Source organism: Sceloporus undulatus, chromosome 5 (assembly GCF_019175285.1).
Source record: "Sceloporus undulatus isolate JIND9_A2432 ecotype Alabama chromosome 5, SceUnd_v1.1, whole genome shotgun sequence".
Classification (NCBI taxonomy): Eukaryota; Metazoa; Chordata; class Lepidosauria; order Squamata; family Phrynosomatidae; genus Sceloporus; species Sceloporus undulatus.
The window spans coordinates 59315411-59342213 of NC_056526.1; the positions used below are offsets into that span (position 1 = coordinate 59315411).

The 26803-nt window shown below is 38.7% G+C and overlaps 1 protein-coding gene across 1 annotated transcript in view; it reads right to left on the reverse strand.

Annotated features, from left to right (window-relative positions):
• Positions 1-26803, reverse strand: part of SRGAP1 (SLIT-ROBO Rho GTPase activating protein 1) — a 142016-nt gene that overhangs the window by 34911 nt on the left and 80302 nt on the right. Inside the window, exons 4-11 of the mRNA XM_042468468.1 lie at positions 19573-19635; positions 13151-13333; positions 10188-10316; positions 7641-7862; positions 6549-6650; positions 5409-5606; positions 5211-5295; positions 1877-1904 (exon numbers count right to left, since the gene is read on the reverse strand). Of these exons, the coding sequence (XP_042324402.1) occupies positions 1877-1904; positions 5211-5295; positions 5409-5606; positions 6549-6650; positions 7641-7862; positions 10188-10316; positions 13151-13333; positions 19573-19635 (1010 nt within the window). The remainder of the gene's footprint in view (positions 1-1876; positions 1905-5210; positions 5296-5408; positions 5607-6548; positions 6651-7640; positions 7863-10187; positions 10317-13150; positions 13334-19572; positions 19636-26803) is intronic.

Here is a 26803-nt window from a genome sequence, read left to right on the forward strand (position 1 = left end):
CCTGTATTCCTCACCACTGTCTACACTGGCTAGTGCTGGTAGGATTTGCAGTCTAACAATATCTGGAGGGACACATGACTCCCACTCCTGCATAAACAGTGGAGCAAGACTGCCATATAGTTCAAGTACTGACTCATATTCTGTTGTAGGTTGAGGAGACAACGCAGGAAATGGGAAGGAAGTGTGTTCTGTATTGCAGGCCAGCAGCTTACAGCATTCAGAAAAAATAAACTTTAAAAGTAACCATTTCATTTATTTTTGAGAAACACACAAGAGCTACTTTGAAACTGTAACTATGACACTGTAATAACAAAGTACTTTTAAAACTGACTAATTATTTTAAGAAGTAATTTTCCAAGGTCTATGTAAAGATCTATATCTATTCCATATATATATTATCCATTGATTGATCAATATGTCTTATATTCTTTCTTCCTGACTTCAGGAAAGTTTATATTGATCACCAAGGAAAAATAATTTCAAGGACATACTTGAAAACAATAATTTGCCTCAGCCACTGTAAAGAGAAGTGATTAGATGAACAACTCAAATACCTTGAAATACAATTCAAAATCATCATTAATCAGCTCAGATCAAGCTGCAAGTATCCTGTGTTTCTGGAGTTTAGGGGAAAGGTCCTGATGTTTGAGGGAAAGGAATATATTTAATAAAAAAATAGATAAATAGTAGAATAGCAGGACAATTAAAGGGGAAAATAAGGAATTGCTTCCAATATTCATTTCCAAAATGAAATTATGATTTCCGTATGTACAACTTTGTTCCATCAAAAAATTCTCTTCTATGAATAGGATAATCTTATTTTATGAACCTGTATTTTGAAATTTGTTTACTGCTGCATGAAATGCACAAAATAAAGAATATGCCACATCACATTATAGAAAAACTGTAAAATATCCAGTCAAACATAACCGTACTCAATTATTTCTTTAAATAGCACAGTTTTTGTTTATTCAAAACACTTTTACTAGTGTTAGTGAAAATTGAAGTTACTTTGCCAGTACAAAAGTTGACTTTAAATATGGAATACTAAGAAGATGAAATTATGGGGATTTGGACTAAATTCATGCTTTGCTGAGGTGCCTCATTTGTGTGTGGCTGCAAAAATCAGGCCCTTTTCTCCACTCACTAACCCATCCCTCATCCTCATAACTGTTTATAAGCAGCTTGTTTCCAGAGAATTTGGATTTCAACTGAATAATATTTGTAAGCTTTCAGAAATACAATCTTAAATATCTTTTAATTAAATAAAATAGAGCATGCTCTTGGTCCAAAATTGCAACTAATGCACTTCTTCTTCAGTCTATATCTACAACAGGTGTACAGCTGCAGAACCTGGAAGCTGCATGTTGCTCATGTCTGCCATCCCCACCTACTACTTTCCAGCCCCAGCTTAGTATGTGGCTACCCAATAAATTGTTTGGACTACTTCATATGCACTCTCTTCTCAAGATGCACCTTTGCTCCACTTGAACTTCAGCATATATTCTGATTAAAATGCAGATAGTACTCAAGTTATGATCTGGCTAAAAAGGCTGGTTCCCTTGCTTGGAGATCCAGAGACAGAAAGATCTGTGCTTGGATGGCAAGGGACACTTGGTGTGTGACCACTAGTGAGGCCAGAATTCAGTTTGTGTTCATAGGAAATCTGCTCCCCTTGCAATGATTCAGGGATGCTAGAGGGAGTGATGTTTCCATGATGACTGAGGAAGTGTGCCTGGCTTCCAGACACATGCGCTTTCACCACGTTTCAGGGATGTTTTACCAGCGATACAGCCAGGTGTGGAAATCTTCAGTATTTCCCCCTCAGCTTGTGAACTTTACAATGCAAAACATGCAAATGCTTTCAATGTCTTACCTTGTGGTCATATATTCTGCTCTATGACCTAAAAGATAAGGGAACAATAATTTTAAAACCGAGAGAACAAATAATTGGTTTTCCTATAAAACTGCTAATATCCCATTCAACTAATCCTCAGTTGTTGTCGTGTGCCTTCAAATTGTTTCTGACTCATGACAACCCTATGGCAAATCTATCACAAAGTTTTCATGGATAGATTTGTTCAGAGGAGTTTACCATTGCCTTCCTGAGGCTGAAAGAGTAGGACTTGCCCAGAGTCACCAAGTGCATTTCCATGAATTTGAACTTTGCTCTCCCAGAGCCCTAGTTCAACACTCAAACCACTACACTACACTAGTTCCTTCATTTTCAATACTCAATTATTTTTAATTGCAAATGTTCATGTTTATTTCATGAGATTTATGATTGCAAATGGAGGGATTTGTTTTCCATTCCCACAGTGAGTTTTAAAGTATTCAGAAAACAAAGTCAGTATGAAGCTACTATTTTAAAGTTTCTCTTTTACAAGAGTAGGAATTTTCATGCTGTGAAAGCAGAACAACATTTTAAGCAGTCTTCCCTGTTGGTACTTGCCTATTTTAATGTGCTATTCAAAATTTAAATAAGGAGAAAAGGTTGCAGGCTGGGAAGGCACATTGCCAAAAGCCATTCAGTTAAAATATGCATAGATGTAGCTGTAGTTAGGAAAGTAAATATTTAATACATGCCATGTAAGAATGTGTAACTTCATATTACATATTATAAACACCTGGGCTGAGATCCTATTCAGTTCTAGCAGAGTGGAATGGCCCAAGGTGTTCTCGTGCCAGGTCTCTTCAAAGGCATTAGAGGAGGTGTGGCTTGGGAAATCCCCTATGCCATTTTGTTATGCAATTTTTCAAACCATCCCTCTCATAATGCCTTGGCTCTGAGGACTACACAGCCAGATACTGAAGAGATAAGTGGCTATGAACTCAATAGCCTCTGTTGGAAAGTGCATCCACACAATCACCTTTAATGGTGATGTAAAAGTGTAAAAGGTGCCTGAGGCTGATCACTTTCATTTATCCATTTTATCACCCTTCCACTTGTGTAAGAAGTGACTGTATATCACCCTGTGCAAGTAATGAAATTATTAAATCAATGTTGTAGTGCACAAACAATTGACCATTGAAGATTGTGTCCCTGGTTCATTTTAATCCAATACTGTATCTATGCACCCATTCTTGGGTTTAATGGGTACTGTTTTGCAGTATTGTGCGGATTTTACTTACTGTATGCTCCCCTATAAGTCAATCTCATGTATAAATTGAGGTTAGGTTTGAGGCCTCAAATTATGATATGGATTTTTTGATATGATAACTTGAGAGTAAAACCTAGGGGCATATAACAGATCTAAAGAATCTAAAGGATGAAGCAAAGGTAAACAATGCCAAAGAACTTACAAAATTATAGCAGGCATAACTGTTTATTCAAACTAAAGGCTGGATGGATGAGAGAGTAGAGGTGGAGTCAGTGCTTCCAGGACTTTTTTGGGCCAATTTTTAAACTAAAATTTCTAGAATTAAACATTGTATACAGTAAGTGAATGGAAGCTAAACAGCAGTGGAGTTTGTTGGTTTGCACCCAAGCAGAGAAAGTTCAATCACAAATGAAGAAAATAATTTAGCGTGAACTAGTTTATCAAGTCAGCAGTTCAGTACTACCATAAATGAATATAATTATGGTAATCAGATGGCAGAACTTTTCAAGTATGACTTTAACTCTACTGACATTTCTGGAAAAAATGATGAAATTCGGAAGTGTGAAGGTGTGATTTAAATATCGTGATCCATATTCAGTTTTAAAGGAATACTCCAGTTGTTCCAACACTCAGTTCCACCCACACTTGAAAGGGCTTCCACTGGTGTTTATGTCCGATCCTAAGCTCTGATGTGAAGGAAAAAATAGAAGCTAATTGGGCAAAGGGCAGGAGATGCAGGCTTGAAAGTAACTGGTTCTAAATAACCAATAACCCACATTTCCAAGAAATTACACAAGAGTATAACTATTTTCCATTACATCTGCAACTTAAAAAGTTGCAGAGTATCAGGCCTAATTAAATGAAGCAGGAGGAATACTGCATAGTGCAAGCTGATGTGATGAACTGTGCTATGTTACAGGTAATGGGGAGACAACCAAGTGGGCAGGAGAAGAGTTTCTTTTGTACTATAGCTTGCAGGATTCAGGGATTTTCCCCCAAACAAAGTAACTAAAATAAACAAATGTAGTTACCTTTGAGAAACATGAAAATACAAAGTTGCTTTTAAAAAATCTAACTAGTAAATTTTCAAGTTCTGAATTAAGACTGTAGATTGCCAGGTATTACATTTTGTTGGCAATTAATTCCACTGAAAAGCATGAAAAGAGATTTTCTGTGATTCATGGTAATACAAGGAAGTCCCACTGTTAAAAGAATTACTCTACATGGAGTTCATTTTGAAATACAAGACGCATATTCTCAATAATATAATGAAAAAACTGGTAACACCATGCTGGTGTACAGAATGTTTAGAATATATTCTTCTCATTAAGAGGCAGTATTTCAGTCTACAGGGAAGCAGTTAATAAATACTACAGCAGAAGATGTAAGGTAATGCTATTAAAAGAGAGAAAGGGAAAGACAGATCATGATTCCTAGGAGTTATAATACGGAGCATTTCACACACAAAATAGGTCATGTGTGGCCCTGCACAGCAGGACAGCTAATTCTGCCACAGGAAAGTTTTTCCCTTTCTCTTTTTTTTTCATCCTGCTTATTAGAGCTTTCAGACTTTCTTCAATAATTACTTGTAACTGGGTCCCCGCCACCACAAATAAAAGACCACCCTGATGAGCCAATAAATGAAACTAGCAGAATTGATTTTTGTTTCTTCTGTATTGGAAAAAGAACTGAAATAATTCATAACAGGCATATAAATTCTGTGATGAATGCATGATGACTTGTGAACAAGTCAGTATCTGAAAAGACAGTCTGATCCTTGCATGTTCTCATTAATTATGGTATAGGGTGGAGTAACCTTGTTCCTTCAGATGCTTTGGACACACATTTATTATGAGAGTTTTAATACAGTACATTTTGGGGGAAGATTCCCAGCTTTTGGTTAAACAAATCACAGTTTCCCAGGTTTGGTTATTTAAAGGAACTGTAATTAGCTTAATTCAATCCCCCCTTTTAGAGTACAAACAAGGATATAACAGGGCCAGCCAAGAACATTCATGGAGCAGTTTCATTAACAAAGTCAAATTTTCTACTATATAAACTGTAAATATATTTTTTAATTAACTGTACAATTTATTCTGAATCATTTACCTTCTGCAAGCGTTTGTTGTAATAAATCATGTTTTGCCTGAAGCTTTGTGATGAGGTTGCTCCCCTCCAAGAACTCTCTGAATTTCTGCAAGATCAATACATTTCATGTCTAAATATCTGTTACTGATATTGTAAAGGTTTGAAAGAATAATTTCAAGTATGTGTCACATCACGTGGCTGTGAAAGCATTCAATATACCATGAAATAGAACTGTTCAGTCTCCTGCTGGTTAGCTCTTCTCTTAGCAATGCTAGGTTTGCTCAAGTAGGTCTCAGAAACAGTTGACTTCACAGATTCAGTTGAGCGACTATGCTGAAAACATTCAGAAACATCATAGTCTTCAATGGTAACCATGTCCTGAATTGTTTGTAAAGTTGCTTCAGTTGTCTTCTTAACCTGGGGTTAACAGGTGCATTTCATTCAATTGAAAACAATGGGAAAATATATTTCAGAATGAATATGAAAGAGGACTACATGATTAAAATCAATTTCTGAAAGATATGCAAGAACCCAGGCATCCTAAAATTGAGTTTGCTGATTGTGTGAGCAAAGGGGGGGACCCCTCTGTAATCGCTTCCAAAATCCAGACATGAAAGGCAAATTTCTGAACAGAAGTATCTTCTTTATCGATGGAGGCTCACTGCATGATTTGAAGTGGTGGAAAATTAAGTTTCCTGATCATATGTAGAGTGTCCACAGATGGAGGAGGTTCTCCTTTTCAGGATATCAGAAGTTTTAACAGATGGGGTAGGGTTCTTTTCCCAACTTGAGAAGTTACCTAACTCAGTTTTGTGCCTGAGAAGGGTTAATCTTTAATGGTATATTATCATAATAAATGGGAGACTGTGTTTTACTGAACAAATGTAATGCTTCATTAAGATCTAAAAGTAGAACTTCCTTTCCAGCCATCAATACAAAACAAAATAAGACAAAAATAGGCACTAGCTAATCATTCATCTCTTTTCTGCTTAGACTGGGACAGGGGTCATGGTACAGGGACTTGCCCTCTACATTTTTGATAAAGTTTCATATATAGAGACAGAACGATCATATTCATAATCATAACCATATACTCATGTTCATGTAACAATCCTATCTGTCAATCTTCTGCAAACCAAAGTGAAACATAAGGTTATTCCAATGTCAGTATTAAAAGTCTACAATTCACAAACAAGTACTTGCCCAAACCACAAAATGAACCCCATAAATGATGAAGCCATATTTGCCCAACAGACAGTGCCAAAAACAGTGTGCCCAAGACAGTCTAGACAGCAAAATTCCATCTCTATATCCAGGTGATAATTTTTGCCACCATGCACTAGCAAAGACATATCTTACCTCCTCGTTTTCAATTTTCAATGTGGTCAGTCGTGACTGAAGCTGCTGATAGCGAAGCATAAGTTCCCCTTGGACTGGCTGCTGGGCACTGACCTGAGAAACCTAAGAAAAGGGATATGAAACAGAAAAATTAAGCTTCAAACAATGGGGAAAAGCTCACTACAAAGCCACCTCTATGATTCTACTTAAATGCAATGAATAACATCTCCAGTTGTCAGGAATAAAATGAAGTTGATTGTGCTGCTTTCCTTAAAAAGGACAATGAAGATTTGCATCAAAGGAATAGTCCTGTGGATACACATTGCCTGTGGCTGTAATATATTCACAGAGAAATTATGGTATCCATCCCCATGGATGCAAAGGCACTGCCCAACAGATGCCCTGGGACACTGACACAATGCACACACCCACAGCAGCATTTCCTGCTGAACTACTGCTATCTAGTCTCACCTTTTCCTCAGCACTGCTTGAAGCCCTACAGAAACATGAAAAACAGGTCTGACTGAAGACCACGGTGGGGCAAACCACACACACACACACACACACAAATGAATGTGTTTACTTTTAGGCAAAGATTGTTCAGTAATATCACTTCCAAGTCTTTGAAAAGTTATTGTCTGTTTGCAGCTGCTGTCTCACTACAGAAAGTGCCTGGGGCTCTTCTGAACGAACACGAGAAGCATAAGTATTATATAAAACCAACTTTTCTCTCCCCTCCTTATATGCTGGAAGCTATTTGGCCAAGCTACAGAAGGTTTACCAGTGTTGTGGCAGATTTCAATACACAGTAATGAAGGGTTCATTTGGCAGGGGATTTGTTTAGAGCAGCTGGCAAATTAAGTTCAAACAAAATGTTCTCTGAATAGTATTCTTGGTCTAGTTTGTTTGCTGATCTTCTTGTGTCTGTATGAATAGTACTGGCTCTCATTTTACTCTAACGAGACTCTTTGTTTGAGTGAATAAAAGCAAAGCACTAACGAAAAGGAAGTCACAAATCACAACAGAGGGAAATGCTTATCTAAGTGCAAACAAAAATTTGTTTGGCTTTTATCCTTTTTGTTTGTTGTTTTTAAGGAGTCACCAGCTACTGACCTCATCACCCATATGGGGCTGGAACTCAAATCTCATTGGAGGACAAAAGGCTGTAGGATACATCTCCATGAATCTCTGTTTGTCACTTCGTGGCTCCAAATTGTCAACAGCATTCTCAATGATGTCCAGACCCTCGTGTCGAGACGTTTCAAGGTTGTACTCTGCAGAAAGATATGTTCTTAAGGCTCTATTCAAGCTGGCATGATATCCAAGATCGCAACACTAACAGAATATAAAGAAAAAGAAAATACGTCAAAGGGGAAAAAAACCAAATCTTAATACAATTATCTAACAATGCAACAGTTTATAAAAATAATCATTGACAGTAATGTTTTAAATACTTTTTAACATTCCATAGACTTTACGAATGTTAATGAATTTTGACAACAGCAAGCAATTTTAAAATATAGATTTTTACACCTTTCTGCAGATAAAGAAAAAGGATCCAAGAGACTTGGTAATGAAGCAAGAGCAGCAACTCAATTATGAATAGATCTTTACACCACTTCAAATTAACTCAACATTAGGAAGAAAATGGTTTAAAGATTTACATATTATAAACCTTATTTCTAGTATATTGTTCTAAACAATGAAAGTCTTCAATGAAAATCAGTTTATAAAAAACTGTCACATTGAATCTAGTTCTAATCTTAGCATACAATGCCAGGGCTTGGAGTCAATTCACAAAAGATAACATTATTGATACAGATTGGCACTGTAGTAATGGCACAGAATGGTTAGGGTCATTTATGACATTTTTTCATGTTCATATTCTAAGAAGCAACAAGCCCATTTTCTTTTAATATTCTGGTATATCAGTTAACTCTACCCTATTCTAAATAATTATTTGTAGGCATAGTGTGACATATCAGCAGAATAGTATTGATATCGTTTGATTATCATATTATATATTTCAATTGCAGGTGATGTTGTTAAGGACAAAAAGATACTCTCTATCTAAGGCAAAGCCAGGAGGGTGAATCCAGGCTATTGTGCACCAGTGTTTCCTAGCCATATAAACATAGACCTAAATCTGCTTGTTAGTTTCAATTAGAGTTGGTCCTTGGAATACTGGGAACTTGACTAAGTTCCACACATTCTACTCCAGTTTAAACTAACAATTAAATGTAGGCCTTTCCATTTAGCTTGAATGAATAAGTTTTAAGTGATATTTTAAAACAGTGTGAAAAGCACGGCACTCCAAAATACCACTGGCTTGCAACTCCCAGCATTCTTCACCATTTACTATACTGGCTAGAATTTACAAGAAATAATCAAACATGTTTTGAGGTTTTGATTGTATCACATATAATAATATTTGACTGCACTGAGCAATAATTTAATTCAGCGGCCCTCAAATCTTTTGGGGTTACCATCCCCTTTCCTCTTAGGTGACAATCCTAGCACCCCTCATAACCTGTTCCATGATATTAGGTCTACTGTTTGTGCAGCGGCCAGCTGGCCAATAGCATATACCTCACCCATAACCAGTTCACTACCACCACTATCAACTCCTTCTCCTCTTCCTCAGCCTTTCATGTATGACTACAGCAGTGGTAGTGGCAGCAGCCCAAGCCTGCTGCTTACTCACCCGTGCCAGCCTTACAGCAAAAAGAAGGCCAGCTGCTTGGTTGTTGCTCCCAGAGTGACTGGGTGCAAAGGGAGTAGACCCTGAGCAGCCAGTCACCTTGAGGGCAGCAACTGCTGGCTGGGCATTGAATGAGAAGGCTCCCGCCTGTGACAGCCTTGTGGTAAAGACCAGCGTGGGCGAGAGGGTTGCTTTGTTGCTCCTTTTGCATCTAGCCACCTTGGCAACAGCAGCCTAGGAGCTGGCTGAGAAACCTCTCACCTGTGCCAGTCTTGCAGCAAAGCCTGGCACTGGTGAGTGGCTTCTTAGCCACTGTTTGCCTGGCTGCTCAACTGCTGCTCCCAAGGTGACCAGGTACAATAGGAGAAGTGTCTCCCCAGCAAGGAAGGACTCTCAATCCTTCTTTGCTGTGGTGGAGAGGGGAGCAGCCATCCTCCCACTCTTTTTTCAAGCCATGAAGGACTCTCAATCTAAGAGAGGCAAGAGAAAGGCGAAGGACTCTTTCAAAGAATAGACCCTGGATATCCCTCCCCCCTCTTTCCTCAGACATGTGACTTTCCCACACAGTTTGTAGCCATCCCCTTCCCCCAATACACAAAAATCATACAATTGTTTTACTGCGTCTACTCTAGTTGGGATTCCCAACAGAATTCAAGCCAAAGTTTTCCTTTAAGCATATTTCTTACTTAGGTTAGTGAGCCTAATTGATAGACAGAGATCCTATTGTTCAGTATGCAACTATATTCCTTCTTTCAATAACCCATCACTAGAGACTTGAATGATATGACATGTACATATACACTATCTGAAGTATGACAACTTCAAAATGAATAAAAAATAAAATAATTCCATTATATTTGTAATTAACATAGCAGTAGTTATATCTTTTTAAGACAGAAGAATAGAAATGCCTACTATTATTCTTTAGCATAAGAATAGCATGAACACCAATTACTTACATCAATCAGATCTGAAAGGTCATGAATGTAATACTTGAAAACAGAAGCATTTGTAGCTTCAAGCGTCAGTAGATATTCATTTCTGGCCTTAATGGATTTCAGCTTGTTTTCAGAATATTTCGCTTGACGCTGATTTAAAAAAGGACATTAAGATAGCAAAATGGAAAAGTACTTCAATTATCTTAGCTTAATCATGCAACAAATTATAAGAATAAGATTTTTTCAGAAAGTAACAACAAAATTATTGTACTCAGATAACGGCTGCCATTTTCTAAAAATCTATGTCAAATACTTATTTTCAAATTGACATTCTGCATTTGTGGGAAACATTCCTATCCAAATCCACAGTTCAAGTATAATTGTTGTTAACTGCTCTCAAGAGAACTTCAACTTATGGTAACCTTATGAATGAGAGACCTCCAAGTCACCCTATCATCATCAGCTTTGCTTAGATCTTGCAGACTCAGGGCCATAGCTTCCTTGATTGAGTCTATCCATTTGAAATGCAATCTTCCTCTTTTTCTACTGCCTTCTACCTTATCAAGCATTATTGTCTTTTCTATAGAATCATGTCTTCTCATGATATGCCCAAAGTACAGCAGTCTCAGTATAGTCACTGTGGCTTTTAGGAAAATTGAGGCTTGATGTGTTCTAGAACACATTTATTCGATATTTGATCCCCTTCCCCACCGCCATTATCTTCTCCTTTTGTGTAATTTTTTTTTAGATTGTAAGTCTGAGGGAAGGGAACCATCTGAATAATTATCTGTAAGCCGCTCTGAGAGCCTTTAGGACTGAAGAGTGGGGTATAAATACAGTAAATAAATAAATAGTATGATATTATCTGCATATCTTAAATTATTGATGTTACTTCCTCCAATTTTCATGCCTCCTTCCTCTAAGTCTAATCTTGCTTTATGTATGACACTTTCAGCAACAAGTTAAAGGGACAGGGTGATAAAAAGTAGCTTTACCTGACCCCTTGCCAACTGGAAATCATAACGTTTCTCTGTATTCTGTTCTGACACTACCTCTTGTTCTTAGTACAGCATCAGGACAATCAAATATTTTGGCACACTCATTTCTTTAAGAGTGAGCCATGGTTTTTCATGATCTACACAATCAAAGGCTTTGCTGTAATCTATAAAGTACAGTCTGATTTTATTCTGAAATTCTTTGGTGCGCTCAATTATCCAATGTATGTTTGTAATATGATACCTAGTCCCTCTTACTTTCCTGAAATCAGCTTGGGCATCTACTTTTCTTGATGCATATATAGTAAAGATTTGTTGAAGAATATTGAGCATAACTTTGCTTGCATGGAAAATCAATGTAATAGTCCTATGGTTACTACAATCCCTGGTGTCTCCTTTTTGAAGACGGCACACAGTCCAATCTAGAAGTTGAAAAAAAAGCAGTGTGTGTCACAGAAGTGTTATATAAAGTGCCCTATTTTCATTTAGTCTGTATACTGTAGAAGTCATTTGTAGTGATGTGTGCTTTTAATACAGCTCTCTACAGACATTCATTCTTATATTTATGCTTATATTTGTTGTGTCAAATAAATAGTTCCTTTAATAACTTAATAAAGTTGGAAAAGCAGACTATCAAAAAAGATCCACTGATACAGGGGGCACCTGTATAAAGCAGAGGCTGATTTTCTTCTGAAATTCTTTGGTATACTCTATTATCCAACATGTGTTTGTAATATGATCCCCCGTGCCTCCCCCGTGCCTCTTCCCTTCCTGAACCCAGGTTGGACATCTGGCATTTCTTGCTCGTCATATGGTAAACATCTTTGCAGAATTTTGAGCATCATTTTCCTTGCATAGGAAATTTAATGCAATGGTCCTGTGGTTGCTGCAATCCCTGAATGTCTTTTCAGCTTGTGTCCATTTGCATCATTAACCACAGTGCTACTCATAGTTGTTCTCTGTTGTATTCCAGTAGCTCACTGTGTGTTATTCAACCTGGGAGCTTCATCTTCTGGCCTGGTATTTGATTTCATTTTGGATTGTTTCATCATAGGGCCTTTGTGGTAAAAGACAAAAGGGAATTACCGTGCTTCCATCTGTGCAGTACTACTAAGTACTTTAGCTATGGTGCTACTGCCATTGTCTCACAGAAATCCTCCACCACTATCACATCCCCCCATTACTGGTGCTGCTGTCTGGCACCTTTAGTCTCGCTCCTCAACGAAAGTCTGACATGGGATACCCTAACAGCAACTCTGTTGCTGCCAGCATAGCCTCTTGCCTCTCCAGAGCATGCAGTGAGCTAAGTGGTCTGGCTAGGAATGCACTTTTATGTCTTAGTAACTCACCTAAATACCCTAAAGGCACCAGATCCTGTCTGATCTTGAAATCTAAGCAGGGTCAGCCCTGGTTAATACTTGGATGGGAGACTGCCAATGAATCCCATATGCTGTAAAATGTATTTCAGAGGAATGAATTGGCAGAACCACATCTGAGTATTCCTGGCCTAAGAAAACCCTATGGAATTCATGGGGTTGCCATAAGTTGACAGGTGACTTGAAGGCACAAGCACACACACAAACACACACCCCTAGCATTAACACAACATTGAGTCTGGGGATCAAATTTCCTAGGTGGGAGACCATGAAGGGGTGAAATATGAGGCCAAAGATTCCTGTGGTTTATTCATGGTCTTTAGCTCCTACTCTCTCTTCTCATGCTTCTAAAAGCTGTTCATTTTACTGAAGACAGGAAAAGAAGAGCAAATAAAGTCATTTCCCTTCAAACAGCTGATCAAACACAGAATTCTGTACTCTTTTGCAACAGGGATTATGAAGTCTGAGAGGGTTGGTCATGGGATCAGAATTCAGTTCCAGCACATACTGCTTAGACGTTCAATTACAAATGCCCACCCTCAATGGGATTTTGAAATTGAGAGTCCATTAACTTCAAGAGATAAAGGGGTGATAATAATATATTGTTCCTTACTTTTTCCTTCATTTTTTCAATTTTTTTCACAGAACTCCGTCTTGGGTGTCTTTCCTCCAACCGAATATGAAAAACAGGTTCTCCTGACCTGCCAATTTGTTTTTCTTCTTGTTTTTCAGCCTCCTTCAGTTTACTTTCTGCACTGATGCTCTCTGTGTGATACATATGGTATGTTTTCATGACCTATGAAAAAAAGAAGTTAAAAGTGAAACCAAATCAAATGGGGTGGGGCGGAGGAACTATGTACATAAAGATACACACAATGGCACTTGGCGTAATATCTGTCCTCTTCTACGGCTCAAGGCAAGTTGAAGCATTTTAAGAAACAGTTTCCAAGGTGCAAAAAGTGAAGACTAGGATTGGGAATTACACAACCCTCCAGATATTGCTAAACTGCAAATCCCAATATTCTTCCATCCTTGGCTATGCACATTAGTAAAACCAAAAGATTATAAAGATTTCCACATGGATCCCTCTGGAGTGAATGGGCACTGAAATGGCAAATGCAGTCCAATGTATATAAGTGGAAAGGAGTGGATGTTGCTTTCCCTTCCAACTAGGGGCTGAATCAGAAGCCCCCACAAACTGGATTCCACTGACCCAGACCAGGCCCACAGTAGTCCTCTACTGCAATAAATATGTTTAATACTAATAATTCTAATGACATATTTTTACAAAAGATATTTTCTTTATATAGGATTTTAGGATTAGCTTAGTACATAGTGCTAATTAGTGAAAAACCTAAGACTGGAGTAGAATATTGGAAGGTGAGGCAAATTAGGAAAGTGCATTAGACATTATTTTGTAAAAACCCAATGCCAGACTGGTAAGTAGCACAGTAAAAAAGCTCTCATATATAATTGAAAGTACCCACCATATTTAATTTATTAATTTTACAAGCTGTAGTTTGCCTTGGACTTTAAACTTTAAATCTTTGATTATTTTTGAATCTCAAAATAGAAACAACTATTTCAAGCTAGTGGAAATAAAACATAAGAAGAGCCCAGCTGGATAAGACCAGCAATCTAATTTCCACAATGACCAACTCAGAGGTCAATCAAGGAAGGTCCGGCCTTGAGTCTGCCAGACCTCAACAGGGCTGCTGTTAACAGGTTGAATGAATTCTCTTATTCATTGGGTTGCTATAAGACAACTTGATGGCAGTTAACACAAATGTATTTAATTTCAGCTTATACTGAAGTATTTCTGTATATCTGGATTAAGTTCAACAAACCAAGGATGGTGTTTTCCCCCTACATCAAATGAATGAACAACTGTATAGGAAAGGAAAGACTTGACACAGAAAGACCACTTTGTATGCTTTGTTGTTGTTGTTAACTGCCCTCGAGTCGATCTCGACGCATGGTGACTCTATGGATGAGACATCTCCAAGATCCTCCACTGCTCTGCTTAATTCCTGCAACTCCATACTCATGACCTCTTTTATAGAGTCCATCCATCTGGCATGTGGCCTTCCTCCCTACTTTCCTCCACTTTTCCCAGCATTATTGTCTTTTCCAATGAGTCCTTCCTTCTCATGATCTGTCTGAAGTACAACAGCTTCAGTGTGGTCATCTTGGCTTCCAGAGAAGTTTCTTGCTTGATCTGCTCTAGGATCCGTTTGTTTATCCTTTTGGCTGTCTACGGGATTCTCAGCACTCTTCTCTAGCACCACAACTCAAATGAATGGATTTTCTTCCTATCATCTTTCTTAACTGTCCAGATCTCACATCCATACATGGTAATAGGGAATACAATGGCTTGTATGATTCTAACTTTTGTGCTCAGTTGTATATCTTTGTATTTTAGAATCTTTTCTATTTCTTTCATAGCCACCTTCCCCATGATTAATCTTCTTCTGATTTCCTGACTGCAGTCCCCATTTCTATCAATGTTTGATCCCATGTATGGGAATTCTTTTACTATTTTTATTTCTTCATTGTCTAGGCTGAACTTGTGAAGGTCCTCAGTTATTATTTTTGTTTTCTATATGTTCAGCATTAAGCCTGCCTTTACACTTTCTTCTTTGATCTTCCTTAGCAAATAATAAAACTTTTATTCCACTTTTCTGCTGCAGGGCAATCAAAGCGGCTTACATGTTAAAACAGCACCAATATACAATACATGATACATATACAATACATTATCTATCCTCCCCTTAAAAAGAATTAAACATAATACAATTAAAATTGATCTGTTAAAACTGAGCATTGTCAACAGTACAATAGTCCAATGGGCAAAGTGGTGGCATGCTACATATGGGAGAATTTATTCATAGCTGAGTCATTCTATTCAGGGAAGGCCTGCTGGAAGAGATCTGTCTTAACAGCTTTTTAAAAGCTGTCTAAACATGTGATTTGATGGATCTCTTCCTCTTAGTAGGTGTTACAGGTCTGTGAGGTTTTCTGCTAGTACTATGTTGTCATCTGCATATTTTAGATTGTTGATATTCCTTCCTCCTATTTTCACTCCTTCTACTTCTGTGTTTTTCTTATAATATGTTCTGCATAAAAGTTGAGCAGATAGAGTGAAAGGATACAGCCTTGTCTGACTCCTTTGCCAATTGGGAACCATTCTGTTTCTCTGTGTTCTGTTCTGACAGTAGCCTCTTGTCCTGAGTACAGATTCCTCACCAGGGCTATCAGATGTGTTGGCACTCGCGTGTCTTTGGGGATTATCACACAGGAAGTTTATAGTGGGTTAAATGCCAGCAAAAAGCCAGCAGAAGCCAGTTACACTTCTGATTCATAACTGAGGCGTCCCCTCGCCTCTACTGTCCTCAAAGCATTTACGGAGCAGCCATTTCTTCAATAATTGGAACTTCTGTTATGAAGAAATGGCTACTCTGCAAACACTTTGAGGACGGAAGACGTGAAGGGATGCTTCAATGACAAATCAGAAGCGTAACTGGCTTTCACATCTCCATGCTTCAGGAGTGTTTTGCTGGCGTTTAGCCCACGGTAAGCCTCCATGTGATAATCCCCTTTAAGGGTATTCCGTAGCTTTTCACGTTCTATGCAGTCAAAGGCTGTATGCTACAGTACAGATATAAGTGGACTTTATCAACAATGTTCTACAAGTCTTTGAAGATTTTTAATATGCTAGCAAAGATGTGATTATTTGAGATACTTTTCATTTCATTTGCATATTTCATATATGAGCTTTTCTGTACTGCATATGCTGCAAAAATACTTTGTAATCTTTCTCCAAAGATGGAATTTTCAGCTTCAGAGAAAAGTCAGGCTTTCAACTATTTAAAGAACCCTTGAGCAAAAGGAGTTACGTTTTTACAAAATCAAAAAGGATTTTCACTCTCCAAGATCTTCTCAACAGGAGGTGGTGCTCCAGTAACCTCTTCTCCTTGATCCCATTTTCCCCTCCATAAACATAAGGTATTCATTATCTATTGATTTCAAGTGCTTGGCTGAAAACATCTCCAAGTCAGCAGCAGACCATCCACTATTCAATAAAGAAGTGGTTAAAAATAAGCTCCCAGTATTGATACTTAGTAGTCAATGCATGGCTTCCCAAAAATGCTTTTCTTCCATCTTCATTCTACTCCTACAATTTAAAATGATTTACTAGTACCTAACAATGGTCTGGAATCATTTACCAAAGAATGTGAATCCCATATTAATAAAATTTTACTGACTGGGTTTTCTTTTCTGTGAAGATGTTTCTGATTTATCAGATTTAGCTTGGAAAATTTAAACAAGCTATTAAAAGAAGTCATTTTACTGATAGAGCTCATATTCCACAACCATAAAAATATACTGAAGAAGGCCTTTAAGTCACTTCAAAGCAATTCTCTCCTGTTCATTTTCTCTAAATGGCCTCTAAAATCTATTCTCTAAATACCATGTTCTATGTGGGGGGACTTTGCTTTGTGGGCAGACTGGACCTTTAACCAGAGCAAAATGCTATTACTTTAACTGGTGACAAATTTCAGGATTAACATTGTTCCTTTACTGTATTAACTATCTTGATTGCAATTTCCAATTGTAATTCAAGGCTGTGGCTCTTCTTTTCAAAGTCCTAGTCAGCATGCCATTGAGCACTTAGTCCATGAAGAAGCAACAGCAAGAGGAGCAGAATGCAATTAGTACTGATGCTTTCCATTTAATACTGCATCACAATCAAATGAAGTACAATAAATGCAAAAAGGAATATTTGAATAGGTGGTGGTATTAAAATTCATCAACATAGGTATTTGGACTGAAAGCTAAGCTTCTATTCTTGTGTTTAAGTTGAAATTAACTGAAAGCCATACAATATATCTCTGATATATTTCTCTCAGTTTGTTCACATGTACATTCAATGTAGATTCTTCAAGGTATTTTAAACTTTATACTGGCTTTGCTTCTATCCATATATGCAGGTGCACAATTTACTGTTTAACTAGTATATTCTTTTACCTACCTGCAAGTGAAGCAAATTTTTATGTCATGATTTTGTTTAACACAGCTGATTGTGTGTGTGTACTGATTGTGTGTATAGACTTATGGTGACCCCATGAAATTCACAGGGATTTCTTTTTAGCAAAGAATACTTAAGAGGTGATTTTGTCAGTTCCTTCTTCTGAAATATAGGACAAAGTAACCTACTATACCACAGTAGCATACATATTAAGAACCCTTTTCCACACTCTGCTGCAGCAGATTAAAGGCTTTAATCCTTTTCCTCACACAGTTGCTCTACAGCTCTATGACATACCTGAATACTAATGAGGACCTATGAAGTTTAACGTTAAAATTGGACCTTTGGGGAAATGTTCATTTTAAAAAAAACACAAGTAAAGGAGCAAACCACTGAGGCAACATAACAGCAACTTCAAGTCAGTCCTTGTTTATCCAAAGCAAACTGCTGTTTCTGTGAAGGAACTGTACCAACAGAAGTGCAAATGTTTCTAAGGTTTCTAGGACGTATGTGTGTGTGTCCTTATTTATATATGCAGTTCTTCATGGCTACTTAGCTAAACAGAAGCCTTACAATAATCTAGTTCAGCCAGCATTGGATGGAATTGCACTTCTGATGAAGGATCAAATATGTAGTTTAAAGATCTCTCAGCAATCATTGCTGAATGCAGAAACAAAGGCATTAGCAGTGGTCAGAAGCCTTTTATCAGCTTGGCTGGTATATGAGATACAATCCTTTCTAGGGCAAATGGACCTTGCCTATACATGCTCTAATTATCTATGTTGCAGTTTGAGCTCCTACAAGGCACTTTATCTAGGACTACCTTTGAACATGTTGGTACAGCTTCAGGTGGTACAGAATAAAATCCCCACACCTCTAGAAGGTGCTTTTTTTAATCCAGTGTGTGCACGCACACACACGCTCAGGCCTGGGAGCTGAATGTGGCCCACAAGTAACTCTTTTTTATAATAGCTCATAAGCATTCAGGTACTATACAAGCACTTTGTAAATGTAGGACATACAACCATAGAAATCAAATGAACAAATACTCACCAAGCTGAAACTCTGGTTATTATTGGCCCAGAACAGACGGGCCTTTGCGGTGCCCTCGTCATGTGTGAAGGCTGCCTGGTGGGCGGAGCGCCCACACGCCTGGCAGCCCTCGCATGTGATGAGGGCGTCGCACCTGCAGCGCGCCCACCAGACCTGGCGCATACTGGTGACATTGCAGCTGCATCGCCTCCAAACGGGGCAGTGCAGCTGCGATGTCACCACGCTTTTGTTGTTGCTTTGGGGTGGCTGAAGTGCACCACAAAAAGGAGCCGCTTTCCAGCACTCCTTTTTTGCTGTGCAGGAGTGCTGCGCAGTTTGGTTGCTGCAGTGCTCCTGCGGAGCAAAGAGAGGCTCCGGGGAAGCACCTCTTTCTGGCCGTCTGTACCACGCCATTATTATTATAATCTAATATCACAAAAAGGTCCTCTGGCTAACCAGCAAATGTGTTGAGGGTGGTTAAGGGGTTTGCTCACTCATAAGGAAGAAAAGGATAAAGCACAAAATACAGTACTGTACAAAAAATATTCAAACTTTTCTTCAATTTCCACTGATGTCAATGAAAAGTTCTTACTGACTTGCCCCTTTGTTTGAGGAAAATTTATAGTTGCTTAAGTTCTGATGCAGTCAAAAACCAGTATAACAACTGCTGCAAGCAAATAAAGGTGTAAATTACAATGAACGACTTAAATGAAGTATAACTGGGCAAGCCAGAAGGTATCAAAGTTCCAGCAATGTATATGGTGGATTTTTAAAGAACAATGAAGGAGATTAAGAATCTGCTAGAAGAATGTGTCTTTTCATGCTAAATCAACAAACTTATTTGTCTAGGTATCCCCAGATTAAAAAGTGGTAATATTCTATGACAAATCAACTCAATGAAAAATGTTTAAAATGTAGACAAATAGGTTTTCAATGAACATTTCTTTCAACCAAAGTTGAATCAATATGCTTACCGTATAAAGCTCATTAAGAACCCTCATTAAATCCTCATGAAGCTGGAATGCAATCTCTTTGCTCTGTAATTAAAAAGAAATTATTAGGAAAACAATCACATAAAACTAGAACTGAGACCCAAAAGAAAAAAGAAAAGAATGGAAAACATTTTTCACTGAAATTCTTGCAGGGCTTCCAAAGTCACATTCTTTCATGTGTCTGTATGAAAAGTAGTAAAAACATTCATGAAAAAGGTAGTGGAGGGGGGAATCCATTACTAACGCAACTGATTTAATGTTCTTCCACCTACAATTTCTGACAATACAACGAAATAGGAAGTGATTGTTTCAACAGTGAGGCTTGTGCTTCCTATTCCTGATGCTCTGAAAGAGGGTATATGTTGGTGACATCACTGTGTTGCCAAATCTAATTGGACATGGATTTTGTGATGTCATTAAATCACTATGTAATTTTCAACAGTCTAGGATCACACAAAGCCATAAAATATCGGCGAGGTACAGACTGCCCCTTTGGGGAGGCCTGCACCCGCCCCTTTGCCCTACGGATCGGGGCCTGAGTTGCCACAGCGGCAGTCCCGGAGGCCCCGATTGTTAGAGAAAAAGATCTTTGGGATTGTTGATGTCTCGTTCTGCCGGTGGTTCTGAACTGGTACCAACTGGAACAGATGCAGTCTTCTCAGCTACTCAATATCAAAGTAACTTCCACACAGATTTTCACTCAAATGAGGGTTTATTGACTTTGTTGCTATTTACACTTTACAGCAGGCTACTATACATCTATTCTCTTTCAGAGTCCATGCTAGAAGCTCGAATGTGACATCAATCTTTGTTCTCTCAAAAGATCAACTTTCCCACCAAGTGGACACACCTCTTTTCCATGAAGTCACCATACTACACAAAAGCATAACAATAATACATTTGTTGATATTATGTCTCAGCACATGTCCTTGAAGACTTGTTCTTCCAGGCCTAGGCTTTCTGGCCTGCAACAGGAACCATTTTAAACCTTAGTTAACCATTGACACATCTGAACATTTTCAATACAATTTAGAAATATATTTTAACATGCCCCTCCAAAATGTACAGATGTGGAATAACACTGTGTATTTACATTTATATCTTTGTGGAGTTAAGGAACCATACCAATTGCACAAGAAAGTTATTCATGTCTTTCTCCAGAAAGTGCTTTTGTCAAAACATCTGCCAGGTTATCCTTTGTGTCAATGTACTCTATCTTTAGGATACCATTCTGAACTAACTCTCTCACATCCTGGTACCTTACTCCAATGTACTTAATAATAATAATAATAATTTGTTTTATTTATATACCGCTATTCCAAAGATCATAGCGGTGAACAGCAAGTAAGCTAATTAGCAAGTAAGCTAATTTGCCCCCAACAGTCTGGGTACTCATTTTAGCGACCTCGGAAGGATGCAAGCCTGAGTCGAGCTTGGGCCCTTTTGCTGGTCTTGAACTCGCAACCTTGTGGTTTTGAGTGAATGGCTGCAGTACAGGCATTTAACCACTGCGCCACCAGGGCTTAGTCCTTAGTACTTAGTCCTGCACTTCAAATTCTCAGCCTCTGCCATCCCAATGCATGATTGTGAATCCTCAAAAACCAAAGGAGGCTCAGTGCAATTTTCTCCCAGATCACTCAACAACTGTCTAATCCAAACCACCTCTCCAGACAAATCAGACAATGCAGCAAATTCTGCTTCTGAAGTACTAAGTGCTACACAATTCTGTTTTCTACTTCTCCAAACAACTGTACTACCTGCAAACTTAATCACAATTCCTGTTATTGACTTCTTTTCTGCCTCACTTGCAAAAGAACTATCTGTGTAACACACTAAATTCTCTTTACTTCCTTGAAACACAAGCTTCTTGTTCTTGCTTCCTTTCAAATATCTCAAAACGTGCTTCACGGCCGTCCAATCATCCACCTTTGGACTATTTGCACTTCTGCTCAATAAACCAACTGCAAAAGAAATATCAGGCCGTGTATTGTTAGCAATGAACAACAAACTACCAATTACACTTCTGTACAACTCAGGATTATCAAACAATTCAGCAGACTCTGCACTGGCATAACCAGGAGTCATTGGGCTTTTCACAGGTTTTGCATCCTGCAATCCACACTTCTCAATCAGCCTCTCAATCTTTTTTTTCTGACTCAACAGATATCTGCCATCATCTGTCCACTCTACCTCTATCCCTAGGTAAGCTTTCAGATTTCCCAAGTCCTTCAATGCGAACTTCTGAGACAATTCCTTCTGTACTTCTTGCACTTCTTGTTCTGAATTAGCTGTTACACAAAGATCATCCACATAAATCACAAGAACTACCCCTCCTCTAGTGTAAACACAAGCATCTGCAACACTTCGTTTAAATCCAAGCCTTTCAAGCTCAGCATGAATACACTGATTCCAGCAACGTGCACTTTGCTTCAAACCATACAATGCTTTGTTCAACTTACACACTTTTGTCTCAGTATCACTACCAAAACCAGGAGGTTGTTACATGTAAATTTCCTCCTCAAGTTTAGCATTCAGGTAAGCCGTCTCAAAATCAAAATGCCTTACCACTTTTCTTTGCCTCACAGCTAATGCAAGCACTAATCTCAAACTTTCTGGCTTTGCAGTAGGTGAGAAAGTTTTGTCAAAATTCTCAAACCTTTGCTGTGTGAAGCCTTTAGCCACTAACCTGGCTTTGTACTTTTGACTATTATCAGGCATTTCCTTCTTCTTATAGACCCACTTGCAACCCACAACCTTGTGGTCTTTAGGCCTATCAACAATATCAAAAACCTGCTTCTCAACTAGAGACAAGAACTTTTGGTCCATAGCAGAAAACCATTTCTCTTTCTCCTCCTTAGGAAAACTTTGCAATTCTTCAAAACTCTCAGGCTCATCAGCCACTGCACAACAAGCAGTTGCAGTCTGAACAACAAATCTCTCAGGAGGCTTTCTCACTCTCTGAGTCCTCCTAGGAATCAACACCTTTGTTCTACCTTTCTCATCCTCACTTTCTGAACTAGTTTGCACCTCAGTGTCCCTCTTTGACACAACCTCAAACTGACTTGTAGTGATGGGTGTGTGTAGTGTTGGCTGTGTTTGAGTGTGTTGTGAAGTACTGGGTTTCTCCTCCTCTGGAGACATTGTGGACATTGTGGGCTGTCTTACCCCTCCATTTCCAGTACTTTGCCCCAGTCGCAGAAACACTTCCTGATTGGAATGCAATCTCTCCCAGCCAGAATGTTTCTCAAAATTGGCACTTCTGGACAACAAAATTCTCCCATGACCCTGATAAAATTTATAACTGTTGCCAGAATAACCCACAAACATCAACCTTTTCCATTTATGTTCACCCTTCTTTCTGAATTTTGCTGGCACAAACACATTTTCAAATTGCCCAAACACCCTCAGGTATTTTAGGTTTGGTGGTCTACCATGTAGCATCTGATAAGGTGTTTGCTTCACAGCTGAATTCCACACCCTATTTGCTATATGGTTCGCCATCAAAACTGCTTCACCCCAAAATTTTTCAGACACATTTGCATCCAATAACATACAGTCTTTCATTTGCTTTAAAACACCAATACGTCTCTCTACCAACCCATCTTTCTGTGGAACTGCAGGATTAGTGGTGTTGTGACGTATACCTTTCTTCTGCAACCAATTCTTAAGGTCAGAAGATAAAAATTCGCCTCCTCTGTCAGTGACCAAAGAACCCACTTTGTAGTCAAATTGGCGCTCTATTTGGTTCACCCAGTCTTTAAAGACTTCAGCAACCTCGCTTTTTTCCTTCAAGACTTTCACATAGGAGTACCTTGTGTGCCTGTCTACAATTACAAGAAAATACTGACTTCCCCCAACAGTTTTAGTTAAAGGCCCAGCCAAATCAGCATGCACCACCTCAAATGGCCTCTTGGTGACACATTTTGTTTGCTTGGCCACTGGAAAAGCTTTTAATTTAACTTTACTGCAAACAGAACAATCAAGATGATTAGGACAAGAATTCATTTTGAACTCAGGACAAACCTCTCCTAGCTTTTCCAAACGTGAAAACCCTATATGACCACACACTGTGAAAATAATGTGCACAATCTGCATGTAAAGGCACATTACTTACACTGGCACACTTAGCTTTGTCAAGCATAAAATACAATTTGTTTTTCTTTTGTGCTTTTGCACATACTTTATTCTCTTTGCTAATTATGCATTTATCCCCTTCAAATTTCAAAGTATACCCATCTGAAGTTAATGCAGACACACTAACAAGACAATTTTGCAATTTGGGAACACACAAAACATTTTCAAAATCTTCCCCAAAACTAGGAACATGTACAGTACCCATATGTTTTACCTCTCTGGGAACACCATCAGCCATTGCAACAGACTGAACATTTGACACAGACTTAGTTTTCAAGAGCTTATTGTCATTACACATATGGTTTGAAGCCCCAGAATCCAGCATCCAGACTGAATTCACTGTGGCTGCATGATGGGCTTTGCTGTCATTGTCCCCAGCCACAACTGCTGCTCCACTCCTGGAACTAGCACCTTTTCCCTGCTTCTTCTTTGATGCTGCAAACTTCCAACAGTTCTTTTGGACATGCCCTGGCTTCTTGCAACAAAAACAAGACTTGGACACTATGCCCTTCTCCTGCTGGCAATTCTCCACAACCTCCGGTGAGTTGAAAACCTTTGGTATCTGTTGCTGCTGCCTCTGGAGCCCTTCAAACTTCCGTCGCTGGCTCTCTTCCAAGACGCGTGCCGACACCAACTCAGCAGTCATCTGGTCTTCAGCCATCCCTTGGAAACTATGCAAGATGTGCTCAAAGTCTTGGGACAAACTCCCAAGCAAGATGTACGCCTTTTGCTCCTCGGGCAAGGTGACACCTCTCAGCTGCACTTGTGCAAACAGTTCATACATTTCCTCTAAATGCTTCTCAGGATCCTGATTACTTTGCATCTTGCAAGCATATAGCCTTTTGCAACAGAGCATTCTGGACAAGGCAGTGCTACTCTCATGCACATTCTTCAAAGTGTCCCAGACAGCTTTAGCACTAGTCTTGAGCCTCACATGATTAATCTGGTTAGGCTCAACAGTGAGTAAAATTGTAGCTCGTGCCTTTGGATCATCAGCAAGTGTAGCATCAGTAGGACCTTGTTCCACCACACGCCAGAGACCCTCACGGACCAACAGCGCTTCTGTGTAAACAGCCCAAGAGCTTCAGATAATTCATGCTATCCTCACTTTGAAGACATATACAAGAGAAAAATATAATTAAACTTGCAGATAAATTGCATTTCTGCAAGTTTCATTTGAGCCTACCTGTTTTTGAAGAACAGTGACAAAAGTGAGGCTCAAGTGAAAACAGCAGAAATACAACAAAGCATCCTAGGAGACTGAGGTCAGTGGGAGAACATTTAACTGCTTCTGTCCTAAAAAGCACCTTTCTTTATCAAAGGAACTTCAAAGGCTGACTCCTCCATGAAACTCTTGAGATAAAATACATCAGATAGTTTGATTCTAGAATCATAGAGTTGGAAGAGACCACAAGGGTCATCCAGTCCAATCCCCTGCCATGCAGGAAATCTCAATCAAAGGATCCCCAACAAATGGCAATCCAACCTCTGTTTAAAGATCTCTGAGGAAGGAGACTCCACCACACTCAGAGGGAGTGTGTTCCACTGTTGAACAGCCCTTACTGTCAGGAAGTTTCTCCTAATATTGAGGTGGAATCTCTTTTCCTGGAGCTTGCATCCATTGCTCCGGGTCCTAGTCTCTGGAGCAGCAGCAAACAAGTTAGCTCCCTCCTATGTAGGGTTGCCATAATTCTCTACTATAAACTGGGACAAAATGTAGTAAAAAATTTAGACCAAAATGTAGGACATTTTGGCCCAGCTTTCATTTTGAATTTTTATCATGTCCTCTGGGGTATTCCTACTCCCCCTAATTTGGTGTCATCTGCATATTTGATAAGTATGCCCCCAATTCTGTCATCCAAGTCATTAATAAAGATGTTGAATAGCACTGGGCCCAGGACAGAGCCCTGTGGGACCCCACTGGTCACTTCTCTCCAGGATGAAAAGGAGCCATTGTTGAGCACCCTTTGTGTTCAGCCAGACAACCAATTACAAATCCATTTAACAGTTGCCTTGTCTAGCCCACATTTCACTAGCTTAATAATAATAATAAAACTTTATTTCTAGCCTGCCTTTCCAAAGATCAAGGCGGGTTACAGCACTTACAGCTTGTTTGCAAGAATGTCATGGGGAACCCTGTCAAAAGCCTTACTGAAATCAAGATATACTATATCCACAACATTCCCTTCATCTACCAAGCTGGTAATTTTATAAAAAAAAAGAGATTAGATTTGTCTGGCATGACTTGTTTCTCTGAAACCCATGTTGACTTTTTGTGATTATGGTATTGTTTTCTAGATATTCACAGACTATCTTTCCTGGTATTGATGTCAGACTAACTGGACTATAATTGTTGGGATCCTCTTTTCCCCCTTTTTTGAAGATGGGGACAACGTTTGCCCTCCTCCAGTCTGCTGGGATTTATCTTGTTCTCCAGGGGTTCTCAAAGATTATTGCCAATGACTCCAACTAGTACTAAGTCATAGTACTAAGTCTTTTTCTCTCTCGCCACATAGTAAGTTTAGAGTTTTCAAAAGTTACTTTTTTGGATTACAATACTTAGAATTCTTCAGTCACCATGACTTTACAAGCATTGGAAGTTACAATAACAAGGACACAAGAAATTATGTGTTATGACTACTGTTATGACTGATCACTGTGCTTACCTAAGCTATTTTTCTGTTTCTGTATGCTGCCCTGTGTAGACTTGGTGACTTATAAATATGTGATTTAATAAATAAAATAACTTTATAAAGATGCCACAGATCATGGCTGTTGTACTTGATGACCTTTTGACTTCACTGCTTCAATTTCTGTATATATCTATTTCTCCCAGCTGAGGACAACACTTCATATTATCTGACAAAATGGGCTCTAGTCCACAAAAGCTGAATAAATCTGTTACAGTACAAACTTGTGTATTTTAACTTAAATCCAGGGCATTTAAGAAGGATTATTCCCAGTTAAGTGTGCATATGCTTTCAGCCTTAGTCTTTAAAGCTCACAATGTTTCTTGTTTGTTCATTTGTTTTTTGTAACAGACTGATATCATTAACCCCTGGAATCAATCCAACATACC